The sequence below is a fragment of the Tenrec ecaudatus genome, chromosome 6, assembly GCF_050624435.1.
Source record: "Tenrec ecaudatus isolate mTenEca1 chromosome 6, mTenEca1.hap1, whole genome shotgun sequence".
In the NCBI taxonomy this organism is placed as follows: domain Eukaryota; kingdom Metazoa; phylum Chordata; class Mammalia; order Afrosoricida; family Tenrecidae; genus Tenrec; species Tenrec ecaudatus.
The window spans coordinates 115,804,140-115,829,736 of NC_134535.1; the positions used below are offsets into that span (position 1 = coordinate 115,804,140).

The 25,597-nt window shown below is 40.7% G+C and overlaps 1 protein-coding gene across 1 annotated transcript in view; it reads right to left on the bottom strand.

Moving 5' to 3' along the window:
• The window catches only part of DERA (deoxyribose-phosphate aldolase), a 164,211-nt gene that overhangs the window by 81,164 nt on the left and 57,450 nt on the right, over positions 1–25,597 (bottom strand). Inside the window, exons 3-5 of the mRNA XM_075552024.1 lie at positions 24,944–25,091; positions 23,087–23,182; positions 17,946–18,080 (exon numbers count right to left, since the gene is read on the bottom strand). Coding sequence (XP_075408139.1) covers positions 17,946–18,080; positions 23,087–23,182; positions 24,944–25,091 — 379 coding nt within the window. The remainder of the gene's footprint in view (positions 1–17,945; positions 18,081–23,086; positions 23,183–24,943; positions 25,092–25,597) is intronic.

Sequence of the window (25,597 nt, forward strand, 5' to 3'; positions counted from 1 at the left end):
TAGACCTCTGTTTGGGGCTGAAAGCAGACCCATGGGAGTAAACTGAACACCACATTTGAAGGATGACTAAGGGCCATAATCTCAGGGGACCCACCAGTTTTGATCAGTAATCCCAGTCTTTTTAGTTAAAAATTAATACCCAAAAAAGATATAGTTTATGACTCAATTATCAGCCATATGGAAGTTACACACTTTAATCCATGAGCTTAACTGGACTTAACAACTATGTAACCTTTTCCTTTTTTGAATTGCTAGCTCCTCAAATCATTTTCTGACAGACTGAAACACAAAATAGGATCAAATTTCTATAAGGAGACTTTAATCTTCAAGATTCAATACCCACAGTAGTCATTTTTTCTTCTCTCATTCTGCCCAGTACACACACACACACACACACACACACATACCTCACTGTGGTCAAGTCTATTTAAACTGATAGCAACTCTATAGGACAGGGTAGAACTCTCTGATAGGATTTCCAAAACTGTAACCTTTTTTAAAAATAGGCTCCCACATCTTTCTCCTGTGGAGTGGCTGGTGGATTTGAACCACAGAGCATTTGGGTAGCAGCCAAGTACCTAACCACTATACCACTCGCACCCACTACCATCAAATAAATTCCTACTCAGAGAACTTTTCTAGGACAGAGCAGACCTGCTCCTTAGGTTTTCATGACTGTGCAGCTTTTCTCCCGAGGAGCCGCTGGTGGTTTTGAACCTTGCAGTTAATCGTCCCAGGTTTAACCTATTTCACGACTGCCAGGGCGTCTCATGCAACAGAGCACATCAATCAAAAAGCATAGCAGGTCAAAGGCTGCGCCCTGGCCTCCAGCAAGCGACTGGATCTTGTGAGACTCTGAATCTTACTGACGGGCTACAAAGATGAAAGGCTAATTAATAATTTCACATCTGAAATGTGGAGGTAACTGCCAATTACATCACGTGATGTAAGGATAATGTGTAGTTGATCTCAGGTCTTTTGAAAGAGATAATGAATATAGTTTAAGTCTCAATTAAAGAGGTGATATTGAATTTTTTTCATGTGTCGTTTTTAAGGCAACATCAACAGCAGCAGCAGGTCTAAAAGGTTCAAGGCCCCGGTAGTCGGCCGGCAGCATGCCCTGCCTTGCCAGTGGCAGCGGCCCGACAGCGAGACTGTAACCTAACTGACTGTGGCACAGTCTGGCTATCTTCACTGACCCCGAGTCTCTCATGCCTACTTGCTGCTCAAGTCTGCCTTTACAGGCTTCCTGCGGAGTCAGTGCACCAGGCTGTCTCCTACTAAATCCCTTTCTGGCTTCACTCAGTTGCATTAGTTTGCAAACTATTAACTCTGGAATCACAAATCTTTACTGGGAAAATATGACACAGTGGCCAATGCAATAGGGTTCTTCCACTGCCCGGGGTCATATTCAACTAATTTGTTGTTTGATGTGGTCTTATTATGTAACAATTTCAGGTTCCTCCTGCATAAAATAGAGACCATGGAAGTATGCCTACCTCAGGTAGTTATTTTGAGGATTAAGTAGATTAGATACATACAGTGTTAAGGAATGTAGTTAGAGCATAGTTAATGTTCAAGAAATACTGGTCTCTCATTTTCCGATTGTTCATAGTACTGTTGTTGTGAGTGTTACTGTCGAGTGCTTTTATGGTTTCCAGCACAACGTGGTTGTCGTTTGGTTGCTGTTGTTAGCTGCTGCTGAGTTGGTTCTAACCCACAGCAACTCTATGTACAACAGGATGAAAAACTACCTGGTCCTGAGCCATCCTCACCACTGTTCCTATGTCTGGGCCCAGCAAATAGGACTTTTGTAGAGGCCACCATAATTTACTTATGGTTTACTCTTTTTTTTCCCTTTTTCAAATTTCTAACACAAAGCCCATCCATGTTCCTTAGAATAGCAAAGACTAGGGATTTGGAAGTTTTCACTTTTTGCTTAGTATGTAATCCTGTAGGGATTACTGATTTCCCTGAGATTTAAGGAGCCTTAGTTTCCTCACTTCCTTTTGTGAAGAGTAAATTATCTATGTGGTTAGACAAAACCAAATGATAGACATTGTGTTAGGCAGGGTTCTCTGAAGAAACAAAATCAGGACACATGATGATAGATACATAGATAGATAGATAGATGATAGATAGATAGATAGATAGATAGATAGATAGATAGATAGATAGATAGATAGATAGATACAGCATGAAGAAATCTAACAGCTAAGTAGTCCACACAGCAGTACTGAGGGCTCAGTTCAACTCACTTCCGTGGAACAGTTAATATACTGGAAGTCCTTCAACTCAGGAGGGCTGCTGGGTCCAAGGTCAAGGAAGCAGACAGCTGAGTCTTCCCTCGGGCATTGCAGACAGTCTGCCCACAGATAGCAAACAGCAGGGCGGTCACCAACAGCCAGCAGCAGTTCAGCAGCTTAGAGAAGACAGAACTCAAGGAATGTAAGACCACAGGATCCACCAGCCTCAAGCTCAAATGATGTACACACCAGCATAGCGAAGCAGGTCTCGAAGGAACCTCAAGCTCTAGCAACATGATCCATGGATTGGCTGACAAGTTGAGGCAGAGAACTAGCTAAAGCAGCTGCACGTTGGTCCGATCGCCAGAGAGCAAGAGAGAGAGAGGGGCAGGCCTTGGCAAGCCACTTATCTCTTTGCCCTCCAATCAAACTGCGACCTTATTAATTCCACATTCCTATTGGCCAGGTTGGTACAATAAACCTAACTATCACAGACATTTAATAAGGTAACATTCACCTTACTTATACACATCTAAGAAATAACTTTAAAAATCAAAACACTGTCCAGATGCTTATTAATGGGCTGTTAGACTTTGCTGATTTAATACATTAAAAATGCAGACCACAAAGAAGCCATTCCTAGTGTCGCGGTAGTTTTTGAGTATCTCCACATTACAATGATCTAGACACTTTGAAAACTAGATAGATGATATATGTAAATCAAAGTGACTAGCTGGCTGAAATGTAACCCAGTCAATCTCAAATCCTAAAGTCCATTAACATGCTCAGCTGTCACTTTCTTTTTTATATAAATGAGCAAAATGATGGAAAAACTAATGGGTAGATTTCCCCCTATGTTAGCAGGAAAAGACAGCAATAGGATGTGGATTTATTATAATTGCTACCTGACTATGTGGAAAAATTAAAAGTGAAGTAATAAGTTCAAGAGATGCTCTTTCCATGAAATCCTTCAGGAGGAATAAATGCACCCACAAAAGTTCTTTTTTAATCCCTTACGTTTTCAAAGCATCTTCCCTCAGGAATGCTCAAAGTGATTCCTACACGTCATTTAAACAAAGCTTGTGAGCACGCGGCAGCTCCCTCCACAGTTCAGGGTGGAAAGTGGCATGTGGTGAGATGATTGAGTGGTCTACATCTTATTACCAGTTGGTAGTAAAATAAAGACCAGAATTTAAAATTGTATTGCCTTAAATGTTTCTCCCTCTCTCTGAGAACAAACATTAATTAAAATGTAGTCTCGAGGAAATGAAATGAAGTCCTTAGGATAGATAATAATCAAAAGCCTAGAACCTAGGAATGACAGCTCTTTCTAGTTGAATCTACTCATTTCACAGATGAGTGTATAATCCTAGGGTCAATTTTCATTCTTCTGGGAGCGGGGGAAAAATGAGTAAAATGAAAAGTTCCAAGGTAATTCAGAAACATCAAATATTTAATTCTGTTCATTTTAATATATTAAAAATAATCAGCAAGTTTCTCTATTAACCTTGAAGGTGGACGAGAACAAGGGCACTGAAGAGTAGTTGAATTCACATGTCTGAATAGGGCTTCTGGGCCCTTGTGTGATACTTATCTGTATGGCTTGAGAAAATAACTAACCTTCCCCAAGCTTCAGTTTCTTCTTCAAGATTAGACAGAAGTGCTTGACAGTGGACAGGTCAAGCGATTCTCAAATTCTGAAGGAAAATGTGTAAAAGTACTTATTCACATGCTTATGAATGTAAGCGACTGTTTTCCCCTCAGCTCCACGGTTAATAATAGGATGATGATCAATTCTGATTTACTCTAAAAGCTTGAGCTGCTCAGCACGGAGGCCAAATGGCCCACCGTGGCTGACTGAGGGACACGGGGGTGACTCCCCATCGAGGGCGCTCTCGGCCTGAGCAAAGGAGGACAGGGCACTTGCCACTGCACGTTGCCACGAAGACGAGGGCATCTTGCAAGTCACGCTTGCCCGGCAAAGCCGTGGCTAGAACACTGCCGTGTTGGATGGAGTGAGGACGGGGAGCTCCTTACCACTGAGAATTGAGAATACCGGGCACGGGGAGAATGGTGAGCAGACAGCTGGAGGATTCTGTGATTCTATTGGACAGGACTAGCGTGAGATTAAGACCTGACTGCAACAGAGGGTACACCAAGCCGCACTCTTTTCTTTGGGGGAGTCATTAGACTCTATCTTAGTAAGGGAGTGAATCAAGTCATACCCTGTGTTTCTATGGGGACATCTGCTAGAGACTCTATTTTAGTAGAGGGTGTGAGCTGTTGTCAATTAATATGGCCCTCTTATCCATAATTTTTAATGTGGTGTGTGATGATTCTGGACTCTGGACCTGAGGCCCTGGTCCCACTCTGGAGGGAGTTCTCTGCTAGAGGATCAAGGTGGAGTTAACTCCTGGCCTCCGTCAGGTGTGAGCTAAGGAGCACCCTTTGTCTCCTGGGACGCACCTTTCCGGTACTTCCCTAGGGGCTATGATTTAAGACATCATCCATCACTGTTGTTAGGGGGACGGGCAACTAAACACCAGAAACCACATCTCCATCAGAGCCGTTCTGTGGTGAATGTCAGCTATTTGGGCCACAGAAATCTGAGGATCATTGGAAAAACTTGTCCAAGATCTGTGTGAGACGTGGTTGAGGCAGCTGAGATCAGAGGTCCCACAGACTGTGGCATGAGGCTCCGAGGAGCAATGCTGAGACTGTCGGCTACCTCCTCCTCTTCTGGGCAGACTATGGCACTGTGAGACAGAACAGGTGGACTGGCTTCCTGGTTCATGGAGGCAAAGGCAAAGGAACCACGTGGCTGAGAGACTGAGAACCGGACAGACACTCGGCCAGTGGCTGAGGAGACCAATGACTGTATCCTTATTGTTCCGTGACTCTGACACACGATAACATATTAACTACCCTAATAGACCCAATAAAGGGGTTGATACTGTGTTGTCTGCGAGTTCTGTGTAACCATAGCAACAAATGATCAAACCTAACAAACGTAGAGTGACGTGGAAGGAATGGCTGGTGTTAGAACAGGTAAAGAAGAAGAGCCTGGGAGGGTTGCCTGATCCCTGCCTCATGCAGAAAGCAGAGGAGGTCAGACATGCCCCCGCTCTGTTGACAGCAGAAGCATCAAAGAAGTTGGAAGGAATACACAATCTCGGTAGCAAATATAATCCATCAACTACTTCAAGAGGTTCTATATGATCAAGAACAAATGGTGCTTAAGGAGGAAGTCCAAGCTACACGGAAACCCAGTAACAAAGCAAAGCTTCTGGCATTCAATGAATTCTAAGTGAAGTATTTTACCAAACTGATGCAGCACTGAAAGCAGTCACTCTGCTAGCTAAGAAATTTGGAAGACAGCCATCCAGCCACGCTCATTCCAAGGGAAACTGACAGAAGAGAATGCGGATATTACCAAACAATATTACTATTGATCTTACATACAAGTAAAGTTTTGCTGAAGATAATTCAAACAGTTGCAGCAGTGTATCAAGAGGGAGCTACCAGGAAATCAAATTGGATTCTGAAGAGGATGTGTGATGATTCTGGACTCTGGACCTGACTTCAGCAATGAAGTCTGGACTCTGGACCTGAGGCCCTGATCCCACTCTGGAGGATCAAGGTGAAGAGGATTCTATTTTACTTGGATTCACAATCAACAAAATGCAGCCATCAAGAAAGTGAATGACAGATTATTGCATTGGGTACATCTGCTGCAAAAGATCTCTTTGAAGTGTGAGAAAGCAAAGATACCACGAACCCAAACCATGGTATTTTCAATTGCTTCCCAGGCATGTAAAAACTGGACGATGAACAAAAAACACCACAGAAGAATGGATCCCTTTGAATTATGGTGCTGGTGAAGAATACTGAACATGCCATGAACTGCCAGAATAACAAACCTCTATCTTGCAAGAAATACAATCCAATGCTCCTTAGAAGTGAGGGAGGCAAAAAAAAAAAAAAAAGACGTGAGAATGGCAGAAATTTGACTTGTGTGGACATGTTTAATATCTCAGATTCCCAAAATTATTTTGTCTCTTAACTTAAAATAAATTACTCAGAGCGTCCCCCCCCCCGGCAATGAAAAATTCTTATACTGCAACCTTTGTTCTAGGATAACGTGTACATATCTGATTTGCAGCCTCCTGAATCACTGCAGCACCCCAATGACCGATGCCACCCACCTTGGGAATCACTGCTCTAGACGTGTATTATCCAGAGACTTTTTGCCACGGCAAGGCTTTTGACAATATCAAATCTGCCACTATAAAGTTTTTAAATATCCCAAGAAATTGATTATATATAATTTTGATAATTTATGATAAATTTGTAACCTGCCCCCCATGAGATATCTATCTTCCATATGAATAAACATAGGTTGATTACATGATTTTAGCGGCTATGGTCTTTAATTGAAAGAATAAAAAAATTCTTCCTATTATTGGATATTTAAGGGTCCAGAATTTTGTTTTCATAAGCAAGACTTCAGTAATTGTCTTCATACATTAAATCTTTGAATGCATCATGATCTTATTCCCTAGAGTTTTTATTAGTTTTTCTGCTCACATAATCACATGTAATACATTGTTCCTTGTAAAACATTCAAGCATTACAGAAATTAAAAATTCTTCCTTTAAAAAGAAAGAACAATTCTTACCTTGCACTAGAAAAATGATACTTTGGAAGGCTATTGTGAAAGATGACTGGCGAAGGAAAATGGAATTCAAACACCACGATTGCAAATTAGTCAGGATAATGCAAAATTTTACAAAACACATGCACCAGAGAAATGGCTGGCATGGTGATGGCACATTAGAAACCTGGTAATAAATGTTTTGACTAATAATGAGGCTCTCAGGAGCAGTAGAAGTGGGAGTACTGGAAGCCTAGGATATATCTACACTGTCGATGCTTAATCAATACAGTGGCACAACCAGCAGAGCAATTGTCTCAACTGTTTCCACAACCCGCTGCTGCCGCACTGCTGAGGAGAAGTGGAGACCTCAAGCTCACCTTCTGCTTGTGAGGCTGTGCTGGTGGAGTGAGTATTCACTGATAGCAATGAGAAATCTCAGACATGTTGGAAAAGACCTAGGTGCCTAAGAATATAGACCCTGGGCAGATGGGTGGGAGAGACAAAGTCATCCTGCATCTATTTTAAATAATATCCAAAAAAGGTTGACATCTGGCTCTATCTTCTGCAACAACCTCGCCCCTGACCACCCCCTCAGCCCCCACCCTCCAAGTCAACAAGAACTTGCACGTGCAGCATTGCATTGTTCTGTCCGCTTCGGCTCCTACCTAAAAGGAAAGTATATTCCTAACCTTGAGCCTGATGGCAGTCTGTTAAGGATTCTGGAAATGCACTGCCATAGTCATGGAAAACAATCTTAATAAGACTTCCAAATACAGAATTATTATTTAAATAGTGAACCAAGGGCTTGAAGGCTACACTTCCTGTCTAAAAGTCATAATGTAAATTTCCATTTGTATACTGTGCTATTCAAAGGCACTTAAAAAATAATTGTTAACGAATGTATCTAAGCAATTATTTTTTGAGTACCGGAAAGATATTCAACACTGCATAAGAATAGCCTGAAAATAACTCTTAAGATAATTATATGTACAGTAAAACACTTATATTAAATTGTACAGCAACCTTTTAAACTACAAAAGTCACAAAATGTTCAAAGAACACAGTTTTTATCTCCCAAAGCACATAATTAATCTTGTAAGACAGAATCAGGAATGAGCTAAAGCACCAGGTAGTAAAAATCCTTGCAAGAGATAAAACACACTCACTTTTGTCAATAATATTTGACGTTTCAAGAATCATAGCATGAAAACAAAAACCATAAAAGCATATGAGGTACAGCTGCCATAGGTATCTCGAATTTCTGTTGTAAATAACCTCCCAAACTGAGAAACCACAATTATAGATTTGATGATTTCTGCCCAAAGAGTGTCTATAGACTTAGAGACTGCTTTTCTAATAAGATGTGATTAACAGCTGTACCCAATAAAGAAAAACACCAATTTCTTCTCAGATATGTTTTTCCTATCACCTTTCTTATGCAAAACCAACCAAATAAGAAAAAAAATTTATGACTCTATCACTCTCTCACTCCCTCACTCACTCTCACTCCCTCACTCTCTCACTCACCCACTCACTCACTCTCTCACTCACCCTCCCACTCTCCCACTAACTCACTCTCTCTCACTCTCTCTCACTCTCACTCATTCACTCACTCACTCTCTCACTAACTCACTCACTCTCTCACTCACTCTCAATCACTCTTTCACTAACTCACTGCCTATCTCACTCACTTTCTCACTCACTCACTCACCCTACTACTCATTCACTCACTCACCCTCCCACTAACTCCCTAATTCACTCACTCTCTCACTCACTCACTCACTCTCTCACTAACTCACTCACTCACTCTCTCACTAACTCACTCCCTCGCCTACTCACTCACCTTCCCACTAACTCACTCTCTCACTCACTTCTCACTCACTCTCTCACTAACTCACTATCTCACTCACCCTCCCACTCACTCACTCACTCACTCTTTCACTCACTCACCCTCCCACTAACTCACTCTCTCATTTACTCTCACTCACTCCACTCACCCTCCCACTAACTCCATAACTCACTTACTCTCTCACTAACTCACTCACTTTCTCACTCTCTCACTCACTCCACTCACCCTCCTATTAACTCCCTAACTCACTTTCTCCCCCCCCAAAAAAATATTATGTCCAGATTCATGTTTTCAGGATCGACTTGCATATAAGCAAATGCAAGAAGACCCTTGTGGTCTTGACCTTAATATTTCACAAAATTCTTGGTAGCCTGGAGATATAACAAAAGTGACATGGATTTAGATAGGAGTAGATACTATATAAATCACCGTTTGCCCTCAAAACTCTCTAGTGCTCAAATGTCCAAGTTATATAATACAGAAATGAAATATTTAATGTTTTGTATTATCTAATAAACCCAACATTTGTTGTAAGACTGATTATCAAGTTTTATATGTGATAAAACAATCTTTCAACAAATTTTTAAATTTTAATTATATTAGTTAATTGTAGGTATAAGTTTTTTTCCAGATGTTTTTATTAATAGCTAAAAATTCATCAGTATAATTGTTTACCACAGGAACCAAGTCAGATTTTTCAGTAGTTTCCTCATAAATTGATGTCTGAGCATCAATACATGGATAATTAACAATAAGTAGTATTGTTCTTTTTGTTTTAATTTTCCCTGTGGTTCTCCTGGATTACATTCTCTGTTTGGGAATGCAATTCAGATGTCAACTTCAATACCACCGTAGAGAAATAGTGTCTTTCATTTATTGATCATGTGAACAATATTTGCTAACAATGGACACACCAGAAATCAAATCACAGAACACAACAGGTCTAAAGGGCTGTTGAAATTACTAAGTCCTAGTCCTTGTTTGTAGTTTATTTAAAAGTACATAGAAAGAAGTGAGTAACTGGTCAAAGGTGATGCTAATGAGCAAAATTAGAGAAACTAAAGCCCAGGACATTAGACTTTTGTCTAATGCTGCATTTATCCAATATATCTGATATATGATTATTTCCCTTGACAATAAACTCATATACTATCATCATCAGGAGGAGGAAGGGAAAGGACAGATAGAGCAGTCAGCACTGATGCTTCTAGAAGATCATTTTCTTACACCATCTAATTTAATCCCTATTATAATTGTGAAATATTCCCGTACCACATCCCATGATATTTTCAATTGCCTCATGTGTATGCAAAAGCTAGACAAAGAATAAAGAAGGCAAGCCAAGACTTAATACATCTGAATGGTAGAATTGATACATCTAAATTATGACCTTGATAATTAATACTGTGTATAGTATGGACTGCTGGAAGGATACGGAGCCCTCACAGCATAGTGGTTATGTATTGGGTGGCTAACTGCATGGTCAGCAGTTCAAAACCACCAGTTGTTCTGTAGAAAAGACAAAGCTGTATAGTCCCGGTAACCCACAGGAACAATCCTACCCCGTCTCACAGGGCTGCTGAGTCAGAACTGACTTGATGGCAGTGAGTTAGAACCAGAACAATCTAGCTTGGGAGAAAGACAGAATGTTCCTTAGAAGCAAGGATTTCAAGTCTTCGTTCATCTCACTTACTTTCGACTTATTTTTAGGAGAGATGAGGGACTTCATGCTTAGAAGAGTGGAAGTCATTGAAGGAAAGGAAGACCTAGATGCCGGATTGGCACAGTGGCGTAAATCATGAGCTGGAGTGTCCAGATTCTTTTATTTTGAATCACTACCTATGTAGCTTCTATGGAGCTCCTGAGAAGCAAGCATGGTGAAACTTCATCTCATGCACTCTGGGCATGCCATCAGTCCCTGGAAAAGGACATCATGCTTAGAAAGTTGACCAAGACCCTTGACAAGATCAATTGACACAGCAGCTGCAACAATAGGCTAAGTATCAGAAGAATTGTGAGGGTGGAGCAGGATCAGGGGGAGTTTCCTTCTGTTCCACATGTTGCCGCTCCATTGGAATCAACTAGATGGCACCTAACAACCACTTATGTGCCTCAGTAATTAAGCCTTTGGTTGCTAACACGGGGTCAACCTGTGGCAGTCTGCTTGGTGGGCTTGGGAAGCATGGGGAGCATCTGTGTTGGGTGTAAGAGTGCTGCTCTAAGTCAGAATTAAATCCGGGCAAAGGCCTACTCGCGAAGCTGACCCACAACAGCATTATATGGCTTTGTATTATATGAGTCCTGGAGTCAGGCAGCGCCCTCTTCTGGAGCTCACGAGGTCTAGTGGTTTGCGCATAAGGATGGCAACTGAAATCAGGAAGCAGACAAGGTTTCCAGAGAAGTGCATGCAGTGTTTGCGGAGAAGCCACTCTGGGACAGACCTTGAGGACCACCACACCTCAGTAATGTCCGACATGCAAAGGAACCATGGGTTCTTCAGAAATCTAGAAGAAGCCTAAAAAAATCACGGTCACCAGAGCCGTGACAAGAACTATTTCCAGAAGGAGGTAAAATGCCCACGTGACAAATGCTGCTAAGCAGTAAAGCAAAGTACACAACGGAAGAGTGTCCCCTGGACACATTGAAAGGACAAGTCAATGAGCGTCTTGATTAGCAAAGATAATGGATGCGATAAAGTACATTGAAATAGGGGAAGAAATGAAGAAAAAAATGGCAATCGAGACAAATAACTAATTACAACTCTTTTTTCTTTCTTCTTCAACTTATTATGAATGCATCCCCAATTTGAGTCTCCATTTCCTTACTTCCTTCCACTAAAAAAAAAGAATTAGTTGAAAAAAAGTGGAGGAGCCTCAAATTGGGTGAGAAGGACCCTTGAGAAGAACCGAGATTTTGTCACCACCACAGAGAACCAGGGGACAGGATGAGGACCCGCCTCACGTCGTCAGCATGAAGTGTGGCCCCTGGGGCCGTAGATATACTCAGAAAAGCTAAGCTTTAAAAATTGAGATGAAAAATGAGACGCTGATGCCAGGGGCTTAGGTGGAGAGCAACTGTTTTTGAGAATGATAAGGGCAACGGATGTACAAGTGTGCTTGACACAATGGATGTATGTATGGATTGTGATTAAGAGTTTTATGAGCCCGCCATAAAATAATTAAATACATTGAAAAACTAAAAAAATAAATTGTAAAAAAGAGTGAGATGCTTCCTACTGAGCTTCCACAAGTGTGCTACATTCCTCAGAGAGAGGACTGAGGGAGAGCATGAGCTGACAGAAATATCGCTCCGCAAAGTCTGAGAAATGTAATTACGGCTCATCTTTTAGTGAGCAGCCAATCTTAAAACATGGCACCAAAATTATAATATGTGATCAGATTGAGAATGAAAATTAAGGCAAAATAATGCAGTGAATAAGAAACCCCCTAAGTCATTGCAGATTTTTATTTAGAATTGGATTTCTAGCACTAAATGTTCCTTTCCCATTTGTTTTCGGTCAAGAGGCTATTGGCACGATACAAACAGAGTTAATAGAAAAAGTGTGATCGGGGACAAAGATGCGCTATTATGTTTGCATGAATACATGTTATTGGGTAAAGATCAGTTCTTAAAAACAGCCACTCCTAGTTCATTAAGGGTAACCAATTATCTCGAAACCTATCTCCTATGATATTCTCTTTTCCAGTTAGCCATAATCTAGAGGCAAGAGCAAAAGTTAGAATATAAACTGTATGTCCGTATCTATATATAGGTTTTTACCCAACTAAATCACATATACTTTATTCCTAGATTCATTTTATGTTTACTTGTTCCTCTGACTTCAACCTTAAATATTAACTGAAACTTGTGATTAAAGGCAGATAAGCCAATTTCCAATATGAAGGCAAGATATAGCTATTTAAAATAGATCTACAATATTTCAGAGATGATTCCAATTGGCCAAAACACACATGCACAACAACAATAAAAAAAATACACATTGAAAGCAAAAGATATTTGTGACGTGTCAAGAATTAAAAATTCTGGTTAGTATGGATAAGGTGGGAATGAGAATAGATGTGGAAACAGAATAATATGTTGCTTCTGGAAAGTGAAGGACCGCTTTTCCCAGCCTCACTTCCAGCCAAGCATGGACATGTAACTGGGTTTGGGCCAATGAGGTGCAAAGGAAAATGTTGTGGAAGATTTTTAGATGGGACAAGCCTAGCCGTTTTGATGTATAGGAACTAAAAATACAAGCTGACATACCAGAAGTCATCTTGGACAATTGTGTGTAAGGAGCTCTGGTGACAAGCAATGGACTGCTAACCTCAAGATCCGTGGTACAACGCGACTAGTTGGTCCTTGGGGAAAATTAAGGCTCTCGGTCCCTCTGAAGATTCAAAAACTCTATATAGGGTCCTTATGAGTCAGAATTCCACCACTTCTCTGTCAGCTTCTACTGTGCTGGCTTGTATGTTGCTGGAAGCTATGTCAACGGCATTTCAAATGCCAGCAGGGTCACCCAAAGTGCAGAGATTTCAGCAGAGCTTCCAGACTAAAGAACAGACAACGAAGAAGGAATTGTTGTCCTTCTATAGTCCCTGGAGAAGGATACCATACTTGGTAAATTACAATCCTTCAACAAGATGGATTGACAGGGACCTTTCCTCCATCAGACTAAAACACACTTTACAAAAAATACCTGAGCTGGAGAGGGGAGTACAAGAGATGAGCAATGGGAACAAAGCCACGAAGTCCCTGGGAAGTCCCGAAAGTAGACTTCTGACTTGGGGGCGGCGCTGCACTGGGCACCTCATCTGCACTAGTGGGGGGATATTCACAAAGGTCAGCAGTGACACCTGGAACTATTTATATGTTTTTGCTGTTTTGATGTCTCTCTATATAAGATAGATAGGACAAGCAATCTCAAAGAGACGGCAACAGGACCGACAGTTCCAGGAAGGCATGGGAGAGGAGGACATGGGAGGAGGAGAGTCGTGAGTCAACATGCCAGGGACGGGAATACAAGGGATCTAAAATCCATGGCGAGGAGGGTATGGAGTCCCTCGTGATGTTTGATCAATTGAGATGTACCTAAGAGGAATTTCTGAGCGGTGAATGGTGGATGAGCATGATAGTTGGGCAGGAGGAAAGTAAAAAGAAATAGGGCAAACAACAGGCAAGTAAAAATTATATATGTAGGTATAAATATAGATGTACATATGTAAATATTTAAATATAGATAGATGTATTTATCTATGTATGTATATGTATGTAAACACAATAAGGAAGTAGATGGATTCTGGGCCTCTACTTAAATCCTACCTCAGGATAAAAACAGTTTGTTCTAATAATCACCTTCCCAACACGATCGCTGAAGACAAAATAGGTCCATAAGCAAATGCAGTGAAGAAAATTGATGGTACCTGGCTATTAAAAGATACAGCTTTTAAGGAGTCTTAAAGGCGTGTAGTTAAACAAGAGGCCATCTAGCAGGGAAGCGACAAAGCCCACATGGAAGAAGCACTGCCAGCCTATGTGATCATGAGGCATTGATGTGTACAGGTATCAGAGGTTCAAAAACAAGCAATCAAATTGATGTGAAGGAGCATATGCAAAGTGGAGACCCAAAGCCCACCTGTAAGATAGTTGGACAGTCCCTCACAGAATGGCAACACACAAGGGACGATATATCCAGGGTGTGGTAGAGCACTGAAGGAACACATAACTATCCTCTGGCTCTTTAAAATTTCCTCCTCCCACTATGATGGCCTTGGTTTTACTTCACTAATCTTGCTAGACTCATGTAGATACATTCGTACAATTAAGGTCTTTTGCTGCATGAAATCCAAGCCAGATAAACATCTCAGAAACAGTAAGGAGAGTAATGACTCACTGAGGGTGTGGGAAGAGTTGAGGGGGTGGGAATTTTAGGTGAATGGATGGATGAGATGGTGTAAGTTGTGGCAAAAGAACAACAATAATAATATATAATATATTAAGGGTTCAGTGGGGTGGCAGGGTGGGGGATGAAGGGGATAAAGGGGAGCTGATATCAAGGAGTTAACACAAAAGAAAATGCATTGAAAATGATGGCAGCAATTGTACAACTATGCTTGATCTAACAAAACTATAGATTGTAATAAATATGTACGAGCACCTAAAAATTTTTTAAACTACTTTAATTGGATGAATTATACATTGAATAATAAAGTAACACTTTCACTTCCAAAGGAAAACATCCCGGTAAAATCATTTTTTCTTTTATTATAAATCTACTGCACAGAAAATAACTACTTGAGAACAAAAAAATTCATTATCACTGTGTGATCACCTCCATGATAAAATCGCTGAAGACAAATGGGTACATCAGCAAACGTGGCGAAGCTGATGGTGCCGGCTTTCAAAAGAGATAGCATCTGGGGTCTTAAAGGCTTCAAGGTAAACAAGCGGCCATCTAGCTCAGAAGCAACAAAGCCCACATGGAAGAAGCACACCAGCCTGTGCGACCACGAGGTACCAAAGGGATCAGGTATAAGGCATTATCAGAACAAAAAATCTTACCATAGTGAATGAAGGGGGGAGTGCGTAGTAGAGACCCAAAGCTCATTTGTAGGTCAATGGAGAGCCCCTTGCAGAGGGGTCTCAGGGTGGAGACGAGCCAGACAGGGTGTGATGTAGCAATGATGAAACATATAACTGTCCTCTAGTTTAAGGTGACCAGATGTCCAGATTATTAACAATTTTTCCCGCATCCCGCGGCGTTTTATAAAAGCAATTTTTGGAAAGAATGCACAAGCTAGGGTATATGGTTTTCGGCTGCCATGGTTTCGCCAGGATATGAGTTTTATCAATGGTGTACCACTGGTGTCCCGCTTTACCAATGTTAAAATCTGGTCACCTTACTCTAGTTCCTAAATGCTTCTTCTCCCCCAACACTCCCCCAACACTCCCCCTCTCCCACTGTCATGATCCCAATTCTACCTTGCAAGTCTGGCTAGACCAGAGGTACAGATAGGAACTGGAAACACAGGGAATCCAGGACAGATAATCCCTTTAGGACCAGTGGTGTGAGTAGTGACACTGCGAACACAGAGGGAGAGTGGGTGGGAATGGGGGAACCGATTACAAGGATCTACGTGGGACCTCCTCCCTGGGGGATGGACAACACAAAAGTGGGTGAAGGAAGACGTCAGACAGAACAAGATAGGACAAAATAATAATTTAAAAATTATCAAGGGTTCATGAGGTAGGGGGAGTGGGAGGGAAGGGAAAAAATGAGGAGCTGATGCCAGGGGTTCAGTGGAGAGCAAATGTTTTGAGAATGATGAGGGCAATGAATGTACACATGTGCTTGACACAATTATGTATGTATGGATTGTGTTAAGAGTTGTATGAGCCCCTAATTTAAAAAAAAGAAAAGAACTACTTGATTAAAGCACTGAAAGGGATTCAAAACATTCATGAAGGTAGACTTAATCCTAGCCAAGTTTTCTCCTAGGTTCATTCTAGTGATTTGTAAGCTACAGCAGAGACCTTCAAACATGCTGACTCCCACCAGGTCCCCAACATGTGATCCTGCAGGGCAGACTATGACTCCTTTCCTGAGGAGGATAAAAACCTACCTTCCACTGGCCCGTCAGCACAGGGTCTTGTCAATTACCACATCCATTTCTGTAGCTCCATCTTTGACTTCTAAAAACAACCACTCCTAGTTCATTAAGGGTAGCCAATTATAGTGAAACCTATCATCTATGATATTTCCTTTTCCAATTTGCCACATCCAACGGAAGAACAGTTGTGAGCAGGCAGTGTTTCGTTCTGTGGTACCTGGGGGTCTCTGAGTCAGAACTGACTCAGCAGTGCTGAACGACAATAATGATGAGTCAGGGCTGACTCAATGACAGGGGGTGGCCTGGAAGAATGAAAGGCTTTGGAACTGGAAGTCAAAATAGTCAGTCTTCAAAAATTCTGTGGGGTTGCTGAAGCACCTTTGAAATGTCTGCCACTTCATTTGGATAAGAGAATAAATCCTTGAGCCTTTAAACCACTGACTGAATATTTGCTATTCCATAATAAAAACCAGGCCATGATTTATCATGGAATTAGGCTATCGGGGATAAGATGCAGAGATAATGGATGGAGTGAGTCACAAAAAGACACTCATGCACTACTGGCCAATGCAGCAAGCAGGGAAAATCATTGCAAAAATAGTATTTTTTACATTTAAACTTTAAAAAATGGGAGAGGATGCATGTACATGCATATAAAGATTAAAAAACCTCTGAAAAGTTATACATTAGAGTATGATCATAGGTTATTTCTCTTTGCTTTATTACTGAGAGCTTTTTTAACAATAGGCAGGTATAATTTTCATAATCAGAATAAAATATGCTTTTCATTTTTAATACAAAAATCCAAAGGGATAATGCATTATTCTGGCCTTACCTTATGATTTCATTAAAAGATTTTGATTAAACTACTCATTATAAAGACGGAGAGTTATACTTATTTTAGCTATCAACAATCTCATTTGTAGTATGCATAATATATTTAAGACCGAGGTAAAATCTATTTGATTCTTTAACATCTAATTATAGAAACAATAGCTTGTTACTGGAATATCAATGTCTTATTGTAATCTGTTGTGATAGTAAATCATGAATCTCAAAGGTGAATGTGAAATAATATTCATAGGAGATTTGTGCTACAAATACTCGGAGTAAAATCAGATTTAAGAAAATCTAAGCAGATTATTCATAAAACTCCATCTTAAAAATCTACAACAATTAACATAAAAAAGAAACCTTTCCTCCATCACACGAAAATAAACTTTGCCAAAAAACTTTCCTGGAATAATTTATACATTGCGTGAGGAGGTAACGTTTTCCTTTCCAAAGGGAAAGCATCCAGGTAAAATCATTTTTCTTTCATTATAAATCAACTTCATAGAAAATAACTATGTATTTAAGCCCTCAACGGGATTCAAAACATTCATGAAGGTAGGCAACTGTCAAGACTTAAGAGAGGTACCAGGATGAGGAATCCTAGCCATGTTTTCTCCTAGGTTCATTCTAGTGATTTGTAAGCTACAGCAGAGACCTTCAAACATGCTGCCTCCCACCAGGTCCCCAACATGTGATCCTGCATGGCAGACTATGACTACTGTCTGGTGAGGGAAAAGACCCACCTTTCCACTGGCCCGTCAGCACTAGGGTCCTGTTAATTACCACATCGATTTCTGTAGCTCCGTCTTCAACAGCTAATCTGATCTCTTCTAGTCGTGGTTGTAAATGAGTCTGTCCAGCTGGGAAGCCAGTGGCCACTAGAAGAGATTTTAAAAATAATGAAACGGAGGGAAGAAAAAACAAGACACAATCAACTGGTCAGTGTCGTAAAACAATTCTGAATAAAAAGAAACAGCAAATAGAGATAAAAGCATTAAGAACGTAATGCATAACCTTCAAAGAATTATGGAGAAAAAGAATGGTTGGGTCAAGGTCTTGATGTTAGAAGTAATATTAAGAATATAGACTGGAGGTGGGAGATACACTAAACTCTGGAAGAGCAAAATTAAGGTGTTACAGAGATGTTAATGTGAATGTCTTGGGTAACCAGCAATTGAGAAAGTATGACATCGTCAAAAAATAGTAACTATCGCCGTGTCCTAGTGAACATTAGACAGCACCCTTTATCAAGTTGTTAGCAACCCATTTATTGATTTATTCATTCATAAACCCTTCCAGTTATAAGCAAATTGGCTCTTCCTACAGATAGGAATGAGGAGAAAGAATGCAGGAAAGGGGATGGGGGGATATATTTAGACAAAGTTATGAGGCTTTCTACTCCCATTAAGGTTACAGCCTCAGCAAAGGGCATTTATAGAGATCTAGATACAGGCATGTACATATGTAACTATATATATATATAATGAGGGGGAAATATATCTATGTGTTTAGTATTAAGGTAGCAGATGGACTTTGGGCCTCCACTCAAGTACTCCCTCAATGCAAGATACTCACCTTCCTTCCCGACATGAAAGCTAAAGAAAAAGCGGGTGCATAAGCAAATGTGGTGAAGAAAGCTGATGATGCCCGGCTAAGAAAAGATATAGTCTGGGGTCTTAAAGGCTTGAATATAAACAAGCGGTCATCTAGCTCAGAAGCAACAAAGCCCACATGGAAGAACACACCAGGTGTGTGATCATGAGGTGTTGCAAGGATCAGGTATCAAAGAACAAAAATCATATCACTGTGAATGAGGGTGAGTACGGAGTGGAAACCCAAAGTCCATATGTAGGTAATCAGACATCCCCTTACATAAGGGTTGTGGGCAGGAGACAAGCCAATCAGGATGCAGGGTAGCAACGATGAAATATACAACTTTCAAGGGCTCATGAGGGAGGGGGGAGCGGGGAGGGAGGGGGAAGAAAAAAAGAGGACCTGATGCAAAGGGCTTAAGTGGAGAGCAAATGCTTTGAAAATGATTAGGGCAAAGAATGTACAGATGTGCTTTATACAATTAATGTATGTTTATGTATGGATTGTGATAAGAGTTGTATGAGCCCCTAATAAAATGTTTTTTAAAAAAAAGAAATATACAACTTTCCTCCAGTTCCTAAATGTTTCCTCTCCCCCCACTCACCTCAACTACCATGATCCGAATTCTACCTTACAAATCCTGCTAGACCAGAGGATGTTCACTAGTACAGATAGGAACTGGAAACACGGAGAATCCAAGATGAATGATCCCTTCAGGACCAGTGGTAAGAGTAACAATACAGGGAGGGTGGAAGGAGGGTGGGGTGAAAAAGGGGAACTAATTACAGGGATCTACATATAACCTCCTCCCTGGGGGACGGACAACAGAAAAGTGGCTAAAGAGAGACGTCCGACAGTGTAAGGCATGACAAAATAATAATAATTTATAAATTATCAAGGGTTCATGAGGGAGGGAGTAACAGGGAAGGAAAAAATGAGGAGCTGATACCAAGGGCTCAAGTAGCAAGAAAATGTTTTGAGAATGATGATGGCAACAAATATGCAAATGTGCTTGACACAATGGAAGGACATATGGATTTTGATGAGTTGTATGAGCCCCCAATAAAATGATTAAAAAAACAAAAAAAGAGTTACAGCTTCAGAAATCCACATCTACCCTGTTCCAAAGGGATGCTATTAGTTGAATCAACTCTATCTTGGTGAGTTTGGTTTTGAGTTTATCATTAAAATACATGCAAGTAAAATTTTGCTGAAGATCATCAAACAATGGTTGCAATGGTACCCTGAAAAGGTACCATTGCCAGAGGTTAAGGCCAGATTCAGAAGACAATGTAGAACAAGGGATACATGGATGGCGTCAGATGGATCTTGGCTCAAAGCAGAGAATAAAGATGTCTACTTGTGCTTTGTTGACCATGCAAAAGCATTTTACTCTGGGGAATCAAACCAAGCGATGGATAGCCTTGAGAAGAATGGAAATTCTATAACACTTCATTGTGCTCATACGGAATTTGTCCATGGATCAAGAGGAAGTTTTACAAACAAAACAAGAGAAGACTACAAAGGTGTGCATCACGGTTGTATCCTGTCACCACACTTAGTCATTCTGTAGGCAGGGGAAAAAATTAGAGAAGCTGGATCATATAAAGAAAAATGAGTCATCAGTATTGGAGGAAAGCTTATTAACAACCTGCAATATGCAGATGACATAGCCCTGCTCACTGGAAGTAAGGAGGAATCAAAACACCTGCTCATGAAGAGCAAGGATTGTAGTCTTCAGTACGGATTACAACGCACTGTGAGGAAGACCAAAATTCTCACAACTGGACCACTAGGTGACATCCTGATAAACAGAGAAAGAGTGGAAGTCGTCAAGGATTTTGTCTTGCTTGGATCAATAAGGAATGCTCACGGAAGCAGCAATCAAGAGATCTGCTTGCACAGACCTCTTTAAAGCGCTGAAAAGCAAGGATGTTATTTTGAAGACAAAGATGTCCCTGGATCCAAGCCATGGTATTTCCAATTGCCTCATATGATATGGACAACCAGGGAAGAATTGACTCATTTGAATTGTGGTGCTGGCAAAGAATACTGAAAGTACCACGGACTGCCAAAACAACCAACAAATCTGTCTTCTTTCAAGAAGTACAGAGAGTGCTCTTTGGAGGCCAGATGGTATTTTGTACATATTGTCGGGAGAGACCAGTCCCTAGAGAAAGACATCATGCTTGGTAAAGTTGGGGAAGGCCCTCAACAAGATGGCCCTTGACACAGTGGCTGCAACATTGGGCTCAAACAATTGTTCCTTGTATACTTGGTACAATGAGTCAAAGCCAACTCAACGGCACCTAATAACAACAAAGAGTTCTATGCGTCTGGGCAAGGAACAGGCCAAGGAGACTAGGCCCAAGAGAGGCCTGCCTGTGGGTGCTGCCTCGAAGAAGTCTTCCTGGTCAAATTACTATATTCTGAGGAACTCCTGGTCCCAAATTGTAACCTGTGAAACACCATGATCATGCGTTGGGCCGTTCCAAAGAATTGTCAAACTCAGCAGAGTATAGAATGGTGTGTGGGAGAGGGCCAGTTTATACCGGACCTGATAAAAACGTTAGCAAGAGGAAGTATGGCTAACCACTCCCTCACAGGAATCAGTCTTAGGCTGCTATCGATCTTGTTTCTTGCCCGTGGTGAGGATGCTGTTGGGTGCCTTTGAGCGGGTTCCGTTTCATAGAAACCCCATGTTCAACAGGTCAAATGCTACTTAGTGTACCTTTGTAACAGTCCACAAAACTTGGGTGGTGGGGAGGGCAAAGGCAGATACACCTTAACATAAAATTAAATTACAGCATCTTGTTCAAAGTTTTACATAAATATTGACATGCGCAACTTTAATTCCATTCCTACATCTATAGTTCACCTCTTGTGTGTCCGTGATATTATTAACTTCCTTGGATCTGCGACCTTAGAGGAAAGCGCATCTCCCTGCTGTATAAAGAAGAGGCTGAGTTGACTGAGGCTGATGAAAAATTCAGGTCTGCAAAGGCATAGCTGCCAGGTACTTTGGGAATCCTCACAAATGGATCATATATATGAATATTGCATACGATGTTTCTTTTCATGTCGTCCTGATAAAATTAAATTAATGGTCTTTATAGACTGCTTTTTGAAAGCAGCAGGATCCACCAATCCACACACTCATAGGTACACATATCCCAAACTAGAGGTTTTAAGATTGTCCTCTGTCTCGAATCCTGTGGAGTCTATCTTAGAGGGCCCCCTCTCTTTTATGTTCTAGGCCACGGTTTGGCTCTTACCATCACTCACAATGAATGGGATGAATCTCCCACATTCCATTGCCATTCTTTTCTAGTATGTTCACTCTTACCACTGACCTTTCTTTACCATGAAGCTGGCATGTCACACTTCTGCTGAAAGCCTTTTTGGTGTCTTGCCCAAGCCCAGTATAAAGTTTAAGTCCCACACATTGGCATGCCATTCCAAACATGGTCTGACCCCAGGCTATTGCTCCACCTGCCAAGCCTCATAACTTTATTTTCACCTACTTTTTAGTATCCAATAATTGAAAAACACTTTCGGTTCTTGGACATATTTCTAAGCCTTCATGCATGTGATTTCCACTGTCTAAAATGCCATTTCCCATCATAGTAATATTACAAACTCCTCCCTGTTTTTTAAGACCCTGGGTAAGGATTACTACCTCTGAGTGTCAGCAACCTCTGTAGAACACATTATGCCTTACTCAGACTTAAAATTGTACTTCTGCACATCGGGATTATGATATCTCATCCTACATTAGGATTTTTTTTAATCTGACCATCCCTCCTAAACAAATGTTTCCATAAAGATACAGGGATCCAGTTCTGTATTCTTGAGACTTAACAGAATGCCTGCCACTTACTAGTCAATTAAGGAACTCTGGTGGTATTGTGGGATAGGCGCTGGGTTACTAACCACGTCAGTGCGCCAAACCACCAGCCATTCTCTGGAAGGAAGATGAAGCCATCTGTTCCTATAAAGATTTACAATCTCAGAAACCCTAAATGGTCACTATAAGTCAGAACCAACTCAACTGCAGGGAGTTTTCACTAGGAAATTACTAAGTACTAAACAAATGAATCCATACAACTAATTAGATGTAGAAAGCCGATTAAAAATTAGAGTCCAATGGTAATCAAACCCACTGCTATCTAGTTGATTCTAACTCATGGCTACTGTATAGTCCACAACTACATATAATACCCTAATATGTCTGAGTTGAAGCTCTAGGGCCTTGCTGGAAAGCAGCAGCAAAAGCCACAACCAATTTTACCTGAGGCCACTGGGATGTTACAGCCTGCAGCCTTGAGCGCTTTGATAGCATCACAAACTCGGGCAGGATAAACACAAACAGCAGCTGTAGTGATGCCTATGAAGGAGGGGGAAAAATCATTACAGTCTATTTTATATGAAGCTCAACTGGCATAATATGCACTTAATTATTATTTATAGTACAACACTTGCAGAAATTAAAATGAGAGGAAAAAATTCATTCCCCTACAATGCTGCAACAGATTAAAAAGTTTCTGCTTCCCATATTTTCTTCCAGATCTTGACAACATGGATCATTTTTCTTATCATTACGGTTATAGAATAAATAAAACAATTTGATATGCTGTTCTCGATGGTAAATAAAATACCATTATTTTTAAAATCCTAAGTAATAAACAGGACGGTCATGGCTCACTAGAATGATTTATTTTGCAGAGGCTTATACCTCACTCAAACAGGATAGTGATTGAGAAGAAAACCTCTAAGAGAACTGTATGAGTTTGAAGAAGGACCACACGGGCAACAACAAAAGGACATTTGACTAATTCCATTTCTCTTTTGGGGAGAGAGCTAAGGCTGTCTGCTTCTATAATGATGTATGGCCTTGGGAAAATCTACACTGAATCAGTGCCTACTCAATGGCCGTGGGTTTGGATTTGGGTTTGGGGAGTCCTTCTTTGTAGAAGCTCTGGTAGTATACCTTGTAAGTTCTTGGTGAACAAGCCACAGGCTGGTGGCTTGAACCTACCCCACAGCTCCATGGGAGAGCCCCTGAAGAGGTGCTTCCAGAAAGAATACAGCCAAGGAAGCTTAGTGGGCCACTCTGCAGGGGGTGGCTATGAGTCAAAACTGACTCAAGGACAACAGACTCATTCCTGCAAAACCCACACCTGGGGAGAGAAGCACTCCTTCTGAGGACCACGTTTTGGAATTAAGTAAATAAAATAGAACGCTCCGCCATCTAACAAAGTACTATCATGAGACTCATGCAAAGCCGTTACTTCGAAGTGTTCTACATGAGGTAGTGACGCCATCAGAAGGAACACGAGAAACACATGCTTTTAAGCGTGGTAGTACTCTGAACTATAAACTATCGCCAAATTATTCACCAAACTACCTGCACTGGGAGAGTTCAGCATCTGCAGTTGCGCTCATTACAGGCAAACACTCAGAGACTTTTGTCTATGGAAATGGGATCCAGCTCCTCACCCCAGCCGAGTCAGTAACAAGCGCATCATCTCAGAGACAGCACTCCGCCTTCCTTCTCTGTTTCCTCAGTTAGAATACGTGGGGATCGACTCTCAGGGGTCTCTCCATTTCTTCAATGTTAAAATTCTAAACTTACGGCACCTTTAGAAAGTCCTTCTCTCATGTCTGCTAAGAGAGTGAGCATGGTTTCTTTCAAAAGAGCTAACCCAATCTGCAAGCATTCAATATATTCCATTTGCATTTTATTCTCAAAAGCACTTCATTTACTCACAGAAATGTATGAGATGTGATTATTAAGTAATGAGACTGGCTTTTTCACATGTGGCTAGGGAATCAGAATCAGTATTTTCAGAGTCACTAGATAGAAAATTTCCAAAACTGAAGACTTAGAAAGAAAGAAATAAAAAGAAACTTTCGACCAGCAACTTTAATTCATGGTAGAAAGAACTGACCTAAACCCAGGAATCAGAGTCTCTACCGGTGCTTTTTCAAAGGAGACTCTGAACGGCTTCTCTGTGTACAAATGGCAAGTTTCTCTTGTGAATTTTATTAATATCAGTAGAGCAGCGAAACCTTGTCCTGAATTCTCTTAAAATAGTGACTAACACTGTAACCAGGTAAATAATGAACAGGCTATATACAACATTACCTTTATCATGCATATCTAAAGCTTTTAAGAGATCTTCCCGGATTGGATACTTGGCTTTATAACAGAGCCTTTGAACATTGGAAAATGTGTCATCTCCAGAGAGTGTAGTAAGATCAATAAAGGTAACAGCTTTCAGGAGCCAAGCGACCTGGTTTGGAACAAATAAATAAATATGAAGTGAAAAATTAATTTCCAACTAGGTTAGTTAGATAATTATTAGAACAAAATAAGGCTGCTAAATTCTAATGTTTTAAGGCATATTATTGTATAGGACGTAACATTTATATATAAGTATAGCATATTGTTTTAGAGTGATTAATAAGATCACACATTATGCAAGATTTAAAAAGGAGGGAGGTGGGATAATCCAACTCTATTCTGAAATAAATCTTTTCCTCCCAAAGATACCCAGAATTAAAACCCTTAGTAGAGATCAAGGGTTCTCTATCCCAACCATAAGGCGCTCACCTTAATGTGAGAAAACTTGAGAGCAAGAAGGCTTCTATCCTACATTTTACCTTGAGATCTGAGACCTGGGATAATATAATAAAAAAAATAAGACTCCAACTTCCTCTTTTTACTCCTTTTTTATAAATTTAGTCCCATTCCTCTTGTAAAACAATCTTCACAGCTCACAACTCATACTGAGAATTT